Source organism: Xyrauchen texanus, chromosome 30 (assembly GCF_025860055.1).
Source record: "Xyrauchen texanus isolate HMW12.3.18 chromosome 30, RBS_HiC_50CHRs, whole genome shotgun sequence".
NCBI lineage: Eukaryota > Metazoa > Chordata > Actinopteri > Cypriniformes > Catostomidae > Xyrauchen > Xyrauchen texanus.
In genome coordinates, this window is record NC_068305.1 from 506800 (window position 1) to 524027 (window position 17228).

General features: G+C 40.7%; 1 protein-coding gene across 1 annotated transcript in view; it reads left to right on the forward strand.

Annotated features, from left to right (window-relative positions):
• Nucleotides 1-17228, forward strand: part of LOC127624116 (cyclin-dependent kinase 19-like) — a 115317-nt gene that overhangs the window by 71506 nt on the left and 26583 nt on the right. Inside the window, 1 exon segment of the mRNA XM_052098784.1 lies at nt 11860-11917. Coding sequence (XP_051954744.1) covers nt 11860-11917 — 58 coding nt within the window.

Sequence of the window (17228 nt, forward strand, 5' to 3'; positions counted from 1 at the left end):
TTCATAACAACAAACAACGATCGACCGTGACTGAACGAAAAGGCAGGGTATAAATACAAGAAGGACCAATGAACAAACAGAACTCAAAATAACATGATAAGGTGATGAACAGAAACCAATGAGAAACTAACGAGGACAGGTGAGAACAATGAACAATGAACACGATGGCTAACAAGACTATGGAGGTACAGAAGGTTCAAAAGTGAAAACTATGGAGTGACGAAAGTATCAAAATGGAAGACAAAGGGGAAACAGAAAAACAGGACAAGGTCATACGTTACAGTGCTTACATAATGCAATATTTTACAGTCAAAGCAGAAAGTGAAAGTTGCATAAGAACTGTGACGTCACTGGTATTGTGCACTGATGGTTGTGCTGGAGAAAAGGTGAAAGTGCTTTCAGGATTTTTTTATTATTTTTTTGGAAGTTTGTGTTGATGAAAATAAATTTGACCAATGATTTTATACAACTGTGTTATGCATTTATTAATGTTAATAAATAGAACCATACTGTTCAGTGATAACAAAATAAAATAATTTATATTAAAATGAAGTGAAATGACCCACAGATGTGTTAATGTTGATAAATATTTAATATAACTAACATGATTTTTCAACTTTTGAGGGAACACGGTCCTAATTTCCACGTTTGTGGACATGGTCTTTATCAGCGCACTGATGTGTGAAAAAACAGATTTTTTAAATCATTAAATGAAACTAGAGACGCTACTCTTTAAAACCAAACAGGTATCAGTGAAAAACCAATTCGGAGATTGTAGAATCTCGCAAAAGTGTTAGGTGTTGCCCACCCTGCTGCTGTGCAGATGTCTGCTAGGGAGGTTCCCCTGGCCAGTGCCCATGAGGACGCAACATTCCTGGTTGAGTGAGCTCGGACCCGCAAGGGAGGGGAGGCACGGCCTGGGTGTGATAAGCCAGTGAAATGGCAGTTATCAAACTGTTAAGAAGCCACAACTTGATCCTGGAGAACTTGCTAATTATAGACCGATTTCAAATCTCCTGTTTATGTCAAAAATACTAGAAAAGGAAGTATCCTCCCAAATATGTTCATTTCTACAGATAAATAGTATATATATGAAGAATTTAAATCAGGATTTAGGCCTAATCACAGTACAGAGACTGCACTTATCAGAGTTACAAATGACTTGCTCTTATCATCTGATCGCGGCTGCATTTCTCTTCTAGTGCTTTTAGATCTTAGTGCTGCATTCGACATGATAGATCACAACATTCTCTTGAATAGGCTGGAGAATTATGTTGGAATTTGTGGAGTTGCATTAGCATGGTTTAGGTCATATTTAGCAGACCGCTACCACTTTGTCTATGTAAATGAGGAATTGTCAAACCAAACAAAAGTAAAATATGGAGTGCCACAGGGAGCAGTTTTAGGGCTTCTGCTTTTCTCCATGTATATGCTTCCCCTGGGAGATATTATCAGGAATCGTGGAATAGGTTTCCACTGCTATGCTGACGATACACAACTTTATATTTCTTCAAAACCAGATGAGATTTCACAATTCTCAAAATTAGCAGAGTGTATCAATTAAATAAAAGATTGGATGGCCAGAAATTTCCTTCTACTCAATTCTGACAAAACAGAGGTTCTAATTATTGGACCAAAAAACTCTAAAAATAAGCCGCTAAAATATAATTTGACTCTAGATGGATGTACTGTTACATCATCTTCAATGACGAAGAAGTTAGGTGTTATATTTGATACCAATCTGTCCTTCGAAAATCAAATTACAAATGTTTGTAGAACAGCATTCTTCCACCTAAGAAATATTGCTAAATGAAGGCATATGCTCTCTGTTGCTGATGCCGAAAAACTAATTCATGCGTTCATGACCTCAAGACTAGATTATTGAAATGCATTACTGGGAGGATGTCCAGCAAGATCAATAAATAAACTTCAATTGGTTCAAAATGCAGCAGCCAGAGTGCTAACAAGAACCAAGAAATATGATCATATTAGCCCCATTTCATCATCGTTACATTGGCTACCTGTTAAATTCCGTATTAATTTTAAAATTCTGTTAACTACGTACAAAGCTTTGAATGGTCTAGCTCTGCAGTACTAGTGATCTTCTACCACGCTATATTCCATCGCGTTCATTAAGATCGCAAAATTCTAGCCTGTTAATAGTTCCTAGAATATCAAAATCCACAAAAGGAGGTAGATCCTTTTCATATTTGGCTCCTAAACTATGGAATAGTCTCCCAAACACTGTTCGAGATGCAGACACACTCTCTCAGTTTAAGTCTAGACTAAAGACTCATCTATTTGATAGTCCAGGCATACACCTAATTTGTCCTCCAACCCACAATTAGGCTGCTTTAGTTGGGTCTGCCGGAACCAGAAACCAGAAAGAGTGATCATGATCTCTAACTCTGCAATAAATTTTATGGCATCTATGCTTACATCTTTTTATTTGTTTCCCTGTCTCAACCTCAGGACTCCTATCCTGAGGTCACCAGAACCGGCTGGATCCAGCTCCATTCCTGCTTCGTGTTGGACTCCACTTCTACATGTCGCTGAATGATGATGACTAAATTCAGCCGGTGCAGCCATATATCACTTCAGTCTATTGTGATGGACTTCAGAGGATGAACTGATGCCAACTCCAACCTGCATCACCTTGGTCTATTGATGGACTACGATCTTTAAATGGAATGCATAGACTAACTATTGCCAACAAAAGCTGCTTTGAAATGATGTGTGTTGTGAAAAGGCGCTATACAAATAAACTTGACTCGACTTGAAATGGCGTCGACAACCCAGTGGGCGAGCCTCTGTTTGGAGACAGCGTTCCGTTTCTGCTGTCCCCCGAAGCAGACAAAGAGCTGCTTAGAACGTCTAGAGCTCTGCGTGTGGTCCAGATATATATGCAAAGCACGTACCGGACACAGCAACGAAAGGACTGGGTCTGCCTCCTCCCGCGGCAGCGCTTGCAGGTTCACTACCTGATCTCTGAAGGGTGTGGTAAGAACCTTGGGCACGTAGCCCGGTCGCAGTCTTAGGATCACGTATGTGTCTGCCGGACCGAACTCCAGGCAAGTGTCGCTGACAGAGAATGCTTGCAGGTCCCCGACCCTCTTGATGGAGGCGAGCGCGATCAGCAGGGCCATTTTGAGAGAAAGGGCCCTGAGTCCAGCTGAATCTAGCGGCTCAAACGGGGGTCTCTGGAGGCCCATGAGGTCGACCGAGAGATTCCAGGAGGGGAACAGGCTTGGCCGGGAGGGAGTTAGTCTCCAGGCGCCTTTTAGGAACCTGATAATTAAGTCGTGCTTACCTAGAGATTTGCCGTCTATCGTGTCGTGGTGAGCCGCGATGGCGGCGACATACACCTTGAGGGTGGAGGGGGACAGCCTCCTCTCCAGCCTCTCCTGTAGGAACACGAGCACTGACCTAACCGCGCACCTCTGTGGGTCTTCAGCCCGGGAAGAACACCAATTTGCGAATAGGCCCCACTTTAGGGCGTAAAGATGCCTGGCAGAGGGGGCTCTGGCTTGGTTGATAGTATCTATGACGGTCGATGGTAGACCGGCTAGATCTCCCGCATCCCAGTCCAAGGGCCAGACGTGGAGGTTCCAGAGGAAGAAGGTCCTTCATCAGGGGGATTCGCCAGGAAGGGGCTGTCGCGAGAAGCGTGAGGTCCGAGAACCAAGTCCGAGTGGGCCAATAGGGGGCCACCAAGGTGACTTGCTCCTCGTCCTCCCTGACCTTGCACAGCACCTGTGCAAGAAGGCTCACTGGGGGAAATGCGTACTTGCACAGCCCCGTGGGCCAGCTGTGTGCCAAAGCATCTGCCCCGAGGGGAGCCTTTGTCCGGGCATACCAGAGCGGGCAGTGGGAGGTTTCTTGGGAGGCAAACAGGTCTACCTGGGCCTTGCCGAACCGGTCCCAGATCAGCTGGACCGACTGGGGGTGGAGCCTCCACTCCCCGCTGGGCAAACGTTGAGAAACTTCCTCAGGGCAAAGAAAACAGTCAGCAGCTCTAGGCAGTTGATGTGCCAACGCAGTGGGGTCGTGCCCATTGCACACGGCGCCCTAACCCAGTTTGGAGGCATCGGTTGTGACCAGGACGCATCGGGACACCTGCTGCAAGGGTACTCCTTCCCGTAGAAAGCAGAGGTCTGTCCAGGGTTTGAAGGTTTGGCGGCAGGCGGTGTTGATTCTCACACAGTGCGTCACGGAGGATGCCATATGCCCCAGGAGCCTTTGGAAGAGTTAAAGGGACCACAGTGCCTGGCTTGATGGAAGTGAGGCATTTCAGCACCGACTGTGCACGCTCGTTGGAGAGACGTGCTGACATTGAGACTGAGTCTAACTCCATGCTGAGAAAAGAGATGCTCTGAACCGGGGCGAGCTTACTCTTTTCCCAGTTGACCTGAAGCCCTGGTCTCTGTGCGTGCATAGTAACTCTCGCGAGAGGGCCAGGATGAGCCAATCGTCGAGGTAATTGAGTATGCGTATGCCGGCTTCTCGGCATATATAAATGTTTCTAAATATAACTTCATGGTTGTTCCATGTTAATGAATAATTCCTTCATAAGTGTCAGAACAGGCACAGTTTTGGAGCGCTTGATGCAAGTAGACACTCACAGCAGTGTTCTTCTTCACTTGACTGTCATACGATTAACTGTTGGGCAATGAAAAACTGTTTACAAACATTCAGACACCGACTGCACCGCTGTGAGAGGCATTGAGAGGAGCATTTAAATATGAGGACGCTCAAGACTACACGTAAAACATCTGTAACTAATATAACATTAAAATGTGTAATCAATGACTCATTCTAGGAGTAGAATTAACATGAGTTCAGTGATGATGATTTAAAGTCATTTCTATGCAGTAGATAATGTGTCATTCTGAATTCATGGCACTAATGCACTTAGGTGGTCATAATATGTCCGATTACATTCACAGTAACACTGATACTACTGCAGAGATGGGCGTATAAAAGAGTGTTAATGGGTAGAATACAGACTGATGAATGATGATTAGAGGCATATCGACATGTCAACAGCTTTCACTGCAGACGGCACACGAGTGAACAGAGTAAATGGACACTTAAAAAGTATTTGAGTAGATTTCATTACTTTTACAGACTAATTGAAACTAAATCGCATGACATGGAAAATGTCTGAACGATCGTACAGATGTATCTTTTCAAGATCTAAATCTGGATAGTCTTATCTGAAATAAATAAATAAATAAATATAAATGTTTGTCAGTGATCTCTGAACAGGCCATTCTATATCAGAATGTGGTAAGGTGGTTGGAGATGTCTTGATGATATCATTTGCAGTTTTAAATAAATCCAACATCCGTTGAGAAACAGCAGACCCAGGATTATGCACTTGTAGGCCGATTGATTATTGGCCAGGGTGATTCATTACATGATATTTATGGCATTAATGGCCGAACAACTTATTTACTTGAAGCATAAACTTTCTATAAGAATAAGAGTTATTCTGAAAAACAAATTTTTTTACAAAATAAATAATCAAATTTAAGAAATTTCAAGATATATTCTCTGAAACATGGGAAGTTGTTTATTTATTTCATGGGTGTCTAAACAGAACACGGCTGCAGCATTGTCTCATAGAATGAACGCACGGCACTTCTTGAACTGAGAAAGTAGTTATTATGTCCGATTTCAAAGAAATTGATGGAAGAAACCGTACAGCACCTAAAAACATCAACCTGCACCCTTGATGCACTTCCCAAATCTCTTTTCAAAAGTGTGTTCAACTGTTTAGAAGCAGATCTCCTAGAAGTGATAAACTCCTCACTTCTCTCTGGGAGTTTTCCAAACTCCCTGAAAACTGCCGTTGTCAAGACCATATTAAGCAACTATAGACCAATCTCAAATCTTCCTTTCATAGGCAAGATCATTGAAAAAGTTGTCTTCAATCAGCTGAACAAATTCTTGAACTCAAATGGATACTTTGACAATTTTCAATCTGGTTTCCGATCGCATCACAGCACAGACACAGCGCTCATAAAGATAATAAACGATATTCGCTTAAATACTGATACAGGCAAACTACTCGACCTCAGTGCTGCATTTGACACTGTTGATCACAACATACTTCTTGAAAGGCTGGAAAACTGGGTGGGGCTTTCTGGGATGGTCCTAAAATGGTTCAGGTCATACTTAGAAGGGAGAGGTTATTATGTGAGTATAGGAGACCATAAGTCTGAGTGGACGTCCATGACATGCGGAGTCCCTCAAGGCTCAATTCTTGCGCCACTCCTGTTCAACCTGTATATGCTCCCAATGAGCCAAATAATGAGAAAGAACCAAATTGCTTACCACAGCTATGCAGACGACACACAGATCTACTTAGCCATATCACCTAACGATTACAGCCCCATTGATTCCCTGTGCCAATGCATTGATGAATTAAACAGTTGGATGTGCCAAAACTTTCTTCAGTTAAACAAAGACAAAACTGAAGTCATTGCGTTTGGAAACAAAGATGAAGTTCTCAAGGTGAATGCATACCTTGACGCTAGGGGTCAAACAACTAAAAATCAAGTCAGGAATCTTGGTGTGTCTCTACAGTCAGACCTTAGTTTCAGTAGTCATGTCAAAGCAATAACTAATTCAGCATACTATCGTCTGAAAAATATTGCAAGAATAAGATGCTTTGTTTCCAGTCAAGACCTAGAGAAACTTGTGCATGCTTTCATCACCAGCAGGGTGGATTATTGTAATGGACTCCTCACTGGCCTTCCCAAAAAGACCATAAGACATTTGCAGCTCATACAGAACGCTGCTGCCAGGATTCTGAGCAGAACCAGAAAATATGAACATATCACACCAGTCCTCAGGTCTTTACACTGGCTCCCAGTTACATTTAGGATTGATTTTAAAGTATTGTTACTGGTATATAAATCACTCAATGGGCTAGGACCTCAATATATTGCAGATATGCTCACTGAATATAAACCCAACAGATCACTCAGATCATTAGGATCACATCAGCTAGAAATACCAAGGGTTCACTCTAAGCAAGGAGAGTCTGCTTTTAGCTATTATGTCAGCCGCAGCTGGAACCAGCTTCCAGAAGAGATCAGATGTGCTCCTACAGTAGTCACATTCAAATCCAGACTCAAAACACATCTGTTTAGCTGTGCATTTACTGAATGAGCACTGTGCCACTGTGTGTCCGACTGTTTGTACTGTATTTTATTTTATTTTATTCTAAACTGTTTCAATTATTCTTATTTTTTATTCTTATTTTAATCTCTTCTATGTAAAGCACTTTGAATTACCATTGTGTATGAAATGTGCTATATAAATAAACTTGCCGAATTAGTTTTTAGTGTTGTTTTCCAGTTAAATATATCTAAACATTCTTAAAACAAGATACATCTACTAACAAGCAAAATAACATAAGATATATTGTCTTTTTTTCTCAGAAATATCGTACTAAATTTATTTAGGTTTAGCCTTAAATTAAGAACAAATATTTGCCAATACAGTAAGATAAATAATCGTATTTCAAAGGGTAAACACCTTTATTTTTCTTACTACATTGGCAGATTTTTTTAATCTATACATTTTATTTAAATAATACATTTTGTCAGATTTCTGCAAAAAGAAGACTTACTATCTTTTGCCACACTTTGCCTGTGAAGTAAATATATCTAATTTTAAGAATATTTTGATATTTGTACTGGAAAACAAATCAACAAAACTATAACTACATTTTTGAAAAAGTTTTCTGGTGAAATGAACACTAGAGGTGCTATAACAGCTGTGCGTTTTATTCACTTTCACACAAATCACGAGTACAATGGCTGATTATGACTTTATTTTTCACTCTATATGAGTTTATGATATGATTACTCCAACGCATCATCTGAAAAACGCTTGTATTACAGACTCACCTACATTTACACTATTATTCCAGTGTGATTATCTTGTGCAGTAGCTCACCTGATAGACTGTTGGACTTTATACCCTGAAGACGTTGAGTCTCAAGCCCAGTCAAGCACGTAAGGATGTCTGATTTGTTCACCACTCATTTGCTTTTAGATCATTATCGGTTAGGTTTAGGTGTTAGTTTAGTGTAAGGATGTGTGTTTTGTTCAGCTCTCATTTGATTTTAGATTACTATTGTTTAGGTTTAGGTTCAAGTTTTAGTTTAGGGAGGTACTTTCACTTATGGATACTTCCATTTAATTTTCACCGTAAAAACCTTGTTGATAACGGCACCATTTCACTCACTTTTGGCATCCCCGTAATGTTTATGAGACCAGGCTGGTTACACAAGTGTGTGTGCGTGTGCGTGCATGCACATGCGTTTGTGTGTGACAGAAAGAGAGAGAGAAAAGAGGATGCAAAATATGTGAATAATGAAATATCCTCTTGCTCAGTCACTCCTGTGTGATTTATTAGGCATTAAGAGAGCATTACAAGTCTTACAGTACCTTCTGTCTCTCACTCTTAAAATTCACCCTGTTTACTTTCTTAACAAAGGTCGATGGTAAATTGTACTGTAAATTATATTCTTGTTTATAGAACTGTTAAAAAGCGGCATCACACTCTCAATTTAGCTGTTGTCCTAAATAATATGTGTATGCTGTTTCATGGTCTCTTAAATTCATTTATTCTATTGTAGGTTTATTATGTGTAAGATGTGCTGACATTTGTTAATATGATTTCACTGGCATTATCAGTCACAGCATATGATCATATTTTACTGTTATTTAAACTCTATGTACCACTGAAAATCTTTTTCTGCAGATAGGCCTATGGTAAAACTAAATTAACTAACTACAAAACTATAAATTAACTTAAAACTAAAAATGAAAAGTATTAACAGCATGTAATTAGGTGGCAGTGTTTTTAAGAGAAATATCCAGTGTGAGATTAATAAAGTGCAGTGCTGATGTATATTGATCTTGAGAGATCAAGAGTTCAAAAGCTGTCATGTAGTCGGCTGGTGCGGGTCCTGATGCTGCGATACCGCCTGCCTGATGGTAGCAGTGAGAGCAGCCCATGACTCGGGTGGCTGGAGTCTCTGATGATCCTCCGAGCTTTTTTCACACACCGCCTGGTATATATGTCCTGGAGGGAGGGAAGCTCACCTCCGATGATGTGTCTGGCAGTATTGCACCACGCTTTGCAGGACTTTGCAGTTGAGGATGATGCTGTTGCTGTACCACGCAATGATGCAGCTAGTTAGGATTCTCTCTACAGTGCTGGTGTAGAACCGTATGAGGATGTGGTGGTTCATTCCAAACTTCCTCTGCCGTCTCAGGAAGAAGAGGCGCTGGTGAGCCTTCTTCACAACGGCCTCAGTGTGGACGGACCATGTGAGTTCCTCAGTGATGTGGACACCGAGGAACTTGAAGCTGCTGACTCTCTCCACCGGTGCTCCATTAATGGTGATGGGGCTGTGTACTCTGTCTTTTCTCCTGAAGTCCACTACACTACCTTTAAGGTGGGCATTGGTGGGGGTGCCCCGGCCCCTGCTGAGGTGGGGGAGGTGGAGGTGATGCACTGTGGCTGGAGCTGTTGGGAGGTGTCATGGGGGATGGTTTCAGGACTGTCCCTTTGTCTTTCAAAGCAGCAGTAGAACTCATTCAGGTCGTTGGCTAGGCGTCGGTCGTTGATGGCCTGGGGGGATTTAGGCTTGTAGTTGGTGATTTGCCTAAGCCCTTTCCAGACAGATGCAGAGTCGTTGGCTGAGAGCTGGTGTTGGAGCTTCTCAGAGTACCATCGTTTAGCCTCTTTCACCGCCTTGCTAAACTTGTACTTCACCTCTTTAGATCTGTCTTTGTCCCTACTCCTGAAGGCCTCTTCCTTATCAAACCTTAACCTTCTGAGTTTGGCTGTAAACCAGGGTTTGTCGTTGTTGTAACTCACCCTGGTGCGTGATGGAATACAGCAGTCCTCACAGAAGCTGATATATGACGTCACAGCCTCTGTGTACTCATCTAGACTGTTTGTGGCAGTCCTGAACACATCCCAGTCAGTGGTGTCAAAACATGTCTGGAGATCCTCCACAGCCTCACTGGTCCACTTCCTTGATGTCCTCACTACAGGTTTGCAGAGCTTTAATTTCTTCCTGTACGCAGGAATCAGGTGGACCATGACATGATAAGCATTCCTGACTGTGGTGTAACAGTGATCCAGAATGTTCTGCTGTCTGGTCGGGCATTTAATAAACTGTCTGAATTTAGGGAGTTCATGAGTGAGGTTTCCTTTGTTGAAGTCACCAAGGACAATAACTAAAGAGTCCGGGTTGGTCCGCTCCACACACAGTATCTGATCGGTGAGCATGCGCTGTGCGGCCTGCACGTTGGCCCGCGGCAGGATGTAAACACCGACCACAATGAATGAAGCAAACTCACGGGGTGAATAAAAAGGCTTACAGTTTATGATGAAAGATTCCAGGTCAGGAGAACAGTGCTGCTGGATCACTGTCACATCGTTGCACCAACCGCTGTTGATGTAAAAACAGATTCCTCCACCTTTAGTTTTGCCAGAAAGTTCTGTGTCTCTTGTCCGCTCTGTAAATTTGGAAGCCTGCCAGCTGCAGCGCAGAGTCCGGTATTAATCCACAAAGCCACGTCTCCGTGAAGCACAAAACAGTAGATGAAGAAAAGTCCCTGTTTTCCCCCAACAGCAGTTGTAATTCCTCCAGTTTGTTGGACAGTGAACGCACGTTAGAGAGAAATATTCCCGGTAACGGTGTGCGTAATCCTCGCTGGCGAAGACGCACAAGCGTACCAGCCCTTTTACCTCTCCTTCGGCGTTTCACTGCTTGAGTAAAGGTGAGCGCACCTTTGACCTGAATGTCCAAAATTTCCAGTGTAGGGAGAAGAAAAGTAGGAAATAAGTCCTCTGGAGTTGTACCCCTTATGTTCATGAGCTCATCTCTGGTGAAAGAGCTCCCGGTACCGAAGCAAAAAACAGAGTTAAAACACAAAACAAAACAAAACAACGCACATACACACACCGAGGCGGCCGTCTGTGGCGCCATCTTGAGTAGGAGATAAGCTGGTCTCTGATAAGCTTTTCAAAGCACTTGCTGATGATGGAAGTTAGGGCAACAGGACGCCAGTCATTTAGGCAAGTTATCTTTGACTGTTTTGGTATGGGCACAATGGTGGATGTCTTAAAGCATGTAGGAAAGTTTGAAAATGGAGAGGTTGATCCGCACATGCTCTGAGAGCATGGCCAAGAATGCCATCTGGACCTGCAGCTTTGCGAATATTCACCCGTTTGAGAGATCAGGTTACATCAGCAACAGAGATAGTAAATGAACTAACCTCTGCTGTGTCGGGCACAGGAGTTCTCTCCATGGAGGAGATGTTGTTTTCCTGAATACGAGCGTAAAATGTGTTTAGCTCGCCCAGAAGAGAGACAGTAGTGTTCGCAGCGAGTGATTAGTTGCTTTGAAGTCTGTGATAATGTTAATTCCCTGCCACCTAATTCTCGCATCATTGGTGTTAAACTGTGCTTCCACTTTGTTTTTGTATTGTTGTTTTGCTGCTTTGATTGTTTTGCAGAGAGTATAACTGGCATGTTTATGCTCCCCAGTGTTCCCGGAATTAAAAGCGGAGGTCCGCGCATCAAGTGCAAATTTACAAAAATAACAAAATCAAAAAACTGCTAAGTTGTTTTGGAGCTCACAACACGGCTGCCATCCTTGGCGCCATCTTTGTTTCCACAAAGATGTGTGAAAATCCCAGGAGATCAGAAGTTACAGAAATACTTAAACCAGCCCATCTAGCACCAACAATCATGCCATGATCAAAGTCACTTAAATCAGATTTCTTTTGACAGAACTGGTGATATATCTTTCTCTTTCAGAAACCTGCCAATATCCTGGTTATGGGGGAGGGCCCAGAGCGGGGAAGGGTCAAAATTGGTAAGAAATTATACTACATTAGATTGCAATATAAATCTTTGATTATTATTAGGTTACCTCTTGGCGGGGGGGCGGGTGTTTTGCCTTTGACGTGCAGCACATTTGCCTTAAAAAGTATTTGGACACAGTTAAAAATCATTTGCACTTGCAATGTCATTGCACTAGATAATAAAATATTAAAGCAAGTGTCATCTGCTAACAGATGACATCTCTTTATTATGAAATATTTCACTTTCACTTATTTACTTTAACTACAGTACATTTTTTCACAATGAGTTTTTCAGTTGTACATATAGTGGCAGTTTCTAGAAAAACTATAACAACATATTTTATTGACTTTCACATAAAACTGCTAATTATCAGTTCACATATTTTGTGCTCTGTTCCTCTTACTCTTACATCTGCACAGTGAAGCAAATGAACAGGTGAACTTAAAACTAAATGACGTGCTAGTTATGCAATTAGAGTTCCATAACTTGTGTTGTGTGTAAGCGGTTTCCATAAGAATACAGTAGGCTTACTTCTAAAATATAGCTAATACTTTAGTCTATTCATTATTATTTCAGGAGATCAGGTATGTACATTTATATGTGTGACACATGTTTACAATAGAAAATGTTTATTCATTGTTTAATACATGTTTGAATATTTGATTAAAGTTTGGTCTGTTACAGTTTTTATCTATTTTGCACATCATCATCAACTAAAAATATTATTTTCTTTAACTAAAATTATATAAAATTTTCGTCAGAGTAAGACAGAAGAAAATGAAAGAATATGACAATATTGACTTTTTTAAGGGCGTTTTCATCAAAAGATGTACTTATATACTTAATAATGGCAATTTGTTCATTTTTATCCAAAAGAATCTTACATAGTGCAGCTTTAAAATGATCATATATTGTGCATTCAGAAAGTATTCAGACCCTTTGTTCTCACACTTGAAATTTAGTACAGGTGCATCCCATTTCTCTGGTCATCTTTGAAATGTTTCTACAATTTTATTGGAATCCACCTGTGCCAAATTCAGTTGATTGGACATGATTTGGAAAGGCACACACCTGTCTATATAAGGTCTTACAGCTGAAAATGCATATCAGAGCAAAACCCAAACCATGAGGTCAAAGGAACAGCCTGCAGAGCTCAGAGACAGGATTGTGTCGAGACACAGACATGGGAAAGCTGAAAGGAGTCTGAATACTTGATGACTGCACTGTACATAACCAACTACATTTACAAGCTTATATAACTGTGATTAGGTTGTGCTGCAGCTAAACTGAATAGCAAGCTTTGAACTTGCAATAGGAAAGATTGGGGTACGATTCCAGCAAAGCAAACATTGACAAGTGAGCTAAAAGTGTCAAAGAAGCTCCAAAATGACACCACAAAATTAGCTTTCATGACACTATAGTTTAAGATTAGGCATGGGGTTTAAGGTAGCGATGTCGGTTTTAATTATTTAAAATTTGAGAAACAAATGAAGTTTTTAAGGTTAACGCACTATAATCTCACATTTGCTTTTTCTGACACTATTGGTTAGGTTTAGGTTTAGGGTAGGGAGGAACTCAATAGAGCATTAACCTTAAAAACCTCATCTGTTTGAGAGAATTTAACCCACTTTTAGAACCACACAGTGAACATTTCACCTTAAATCTGCTGCAATATGTGTAATGAACCACCTAGTATCATTTCACAAAAATGTTGCCACTGTCACGTTATTTTCATGAGATCAGGCTGAATTTGGGGCAAACTTTTGTTTAAGGTGACATCTTTAAGGTTTAGAGAGCTTAGACTTGAGCTGTGGTGTTATTGTCAGTAAAGGTTAAGTCATTGTCCTACATAAGACACTATTCTGGGCTGCAAGAACTATTATTACCCCTCTGTGGAATGTGGAATTGTGTTTGCTTTGTATTGTTAGATTGACTCAGAAAAGCCACACCACTCCACTCCACAGCTCAGCAAATTATTTATTCTCCCTCAATGATTATTCAATCATGGGAGAACACATGTCCTAAAAATGTACACACTAATTCTAATGTGATTAACTTCTGCGGCAGCTCACCGTATAAACTGTTAGAATTTGGAATAAGAGGACAGCAGTTTGAGCCGAGCCACTCACACAAACTGAAACGTGAGACGAAAGCTTCACAGAAGTAATACGAGATGTCGTGTTTGCTTCAGAAAATGTACTTTTCATTTCACATTTGCATTTAAAACACCATCGATTAGGTTTTGGTGATGGCTGAGGGTAAGGATGTCTGTTTTGTTCACCTTTCATTTACTTTTAGGACACTGTTGTTTAGGTTTAGATGAAAGTTTAAGGTTAGAGATGAAAGTTTAAATGAAAATTTAAAACCTCCATCAAGGGCCACATCCACAGTAATATGCTGCCTCTACATGTTGGCCTTCCATCCACTCTGAAACAGTGTTTTTGTCAGTGAAAAACAGAGCTTTTTGAAAACCCTATCCCAAGTTTATAAATCTGAAAATGCTGTCTTCATGTTGTTGTGAGGACTGGGAAAATGTATTTATCTGAAAACGATGACATATTCGTTGTCATGTGACACAGTCATGTGTTCCATTCAACTAAAATAATCAAGATGGTGGCCTGTGTTATAGCGGCTCTGTTGTGCCTGATATTCACTTTGATAGTGTTGTTAAAGATAAATGTTACTTTGTACAAGATTCACAATGCAATCCTTCAAAGGCAATGGGAAGTTTACTCAGAAGTAGTGTCCAGCGACGGTACACAAGGACAATTGCGCTTCAGAGCGTACATGGAACAGCGAACAGCATTTTAGTGTGGATGAGCAACTTTTGGAAAATGCTTGAAAACGGCAGTGGGGATGAAGAGCATTTCAAAAACGAAAATGTGTTATCAAATATATCCAGATTAAAGTTGACATGGCCTAATATTTACCTTAAAAACATTTAGCTTATTACAACACTATTTCAGTCACTGTTGGCGCCCCCCGCTGGACATTTCACTGGAAAACTGCAGCCAAATGTGTAAAGAAGCACGTTATTTTGTTTTTCTAAATGTGCCTTTAAGAAAAAAATTACAAATAAAATGATAAACACATGATATGACATGTTAATCTTAAGTATGACGTGACATTTTCTAGGTAGGGCTGTACCACATACAACAATTTCAGCAACAATCCCAGTTTGATTTAATACAAATCAGTGAAACTAAAATAAAAAGTTGAAGAAAAACAGTTAAAGGGATAGTTCACCCAAAAATTACAATTCTGTCATCATTCACTCACACTCATGTTGTTCCAAACCCAAACAAAATTGGTGCCCATTGACTTCCGTTATATGGACAAAAAAAACTAAACATTGATAACATAAAAATATATTCTTTTGTGTTCTTTTGGGTGAGCTGAAGGAAATATTCAAAATAATAAACAATCTTGTAAATGTCAACTGTCCTATTACACGTGGAATTTTGACACATCATTTGAGATTTATTTTAAAATGTCAACTATACACAAAAACACCACACTGGGGCTCACATTTGAGTACATCTGCTTGACACCTGGTAATTCATTACACAGCTATGAGAAATTAATTTACCGGTCTCAATTAAATGATGATGCCTCTATGACCAAGTTAAACAAATGAGACTGAGGACAACTATGCACAAGAAAACTCAATGACAGCTCATTTGTACAGGAATTTTGCTCTACTGTCCTTCTGAGTGGCAAACTTCTCAATGACTTTCTTATTGAAGTCAGGAATGTCCATGTCAGGTTTCTTCTCCATGGAAAGCATGGCCAGAGCATTAAGGCGATCCTGTTTCATGGTGTTTCTCAGGAAGGTCTTGATCCTCTTCAAAGTAGAGAAGCACCTCTCTGATTCGGCTCTTGGGTGTGGTGATAAGGATCTTGAGAAGACTGACAGTCTCAGAGAAAGTACTCTAAAGGTTGTTCTTCATGAATAACTGGTACAGAGGCACTGCACCACTGCTAGACTTGATCTCACTGTTCTCATATTTGAGGGACAGTTCTGTTTTGAACTTGGCCTTGTTCAGCATAGGGTACACCTCCACTGTTGTTTCAAGTGCTGCATCAAGGAACTTCACACTCTGTTGTGGGAACAACTCTCTGTGCAACAGTGTTGCGCTGATGAGGTGCTGGGTAAAGGAGAACCACTCCTTGGCATGCATCTGGATGGTATCACATACAGTATCTGTAAAATATACATCATCAGCTTAAATTTACAATAAAGCTATTCTGATGAAAGTGATTCTTACTGAACACATCCAAGTCAATTATATGATTACTAAGGTTTTAACACCAGTATTCTTAATGGCACTTTACAGTATGTTTACTTCTCCTGATCTTATAACTTGCGATTGGTTTCCCCACAATACAAGGTGTACAGGGGCATGTCAATAAACAGACCACTTATTTTCAGTTACTTGTGAGGATGACTTATACACTGAATTCCTTTCCTATATGTGTGGAAGACAAAAAAAAAAAAATCATCATGCTGCTTGTGACTGCTCTGTCAGAAACCTGGAATCAAAAATATGAATGCAAATTTAAATTGCAGACAGCCTGCAGAATCATTTGAACGAAGTCATCCTTTAATATGCCATCCTTTGTCGGTTTCATTTTTTTTTACCTCTGTAGCCAGCCTCTGTTGTTCTCCTGGTCCCAGCGTCCTCCATTGCTTTATAGGCTTGTGCTACTGGTCAGATGCACTGTCCCCACACAGAGAGGGAATGGAGGCCCTAGTCCAAAAAATAAAGTTAATAAATAAAGAATGAATTGATGTTCTCTATGACAATCATTCACTTTGATGGCAAGTCACATTTAAGCTTTTACATACTGCTGGAATTGAGCAACTCATCTTTCTAACAACAACAGCTTTATCAGTCAATAGTAAAAATAGCTGTTTACCTGATCGTTAGCATCTCGTCTGCCTGAATGGCGATAAAATCAGCATCCTTTACTTACTCCGGAATGTAATCCTCAAGCACTGATAGCATGCAGTTCAACATCTGGTTTTGTACCATCTTTGTCTTGCCTTTAAAAACAGTAGCTATCTTAAGGTGCTCCTTCAGCACGATGTCTAGGGAGGCAACAAAATCCACCAATCCCCTAAAAATGCCAAGGTTGTCAGAGGCGTCAGTCTCTTCATGCCCATGCAAGGCCAACTCAAAAGCCCAGCAAAACTTCACACAATCGATTATTTTGGATAAAATGTGCCTGTTTTTATCCACCTTATCATTGTGTTTCCTCATTGCAATCCTGTGGCTGTCGTCAAGCTGCATGGCGATGTTCACTCTTCCAAATATGGC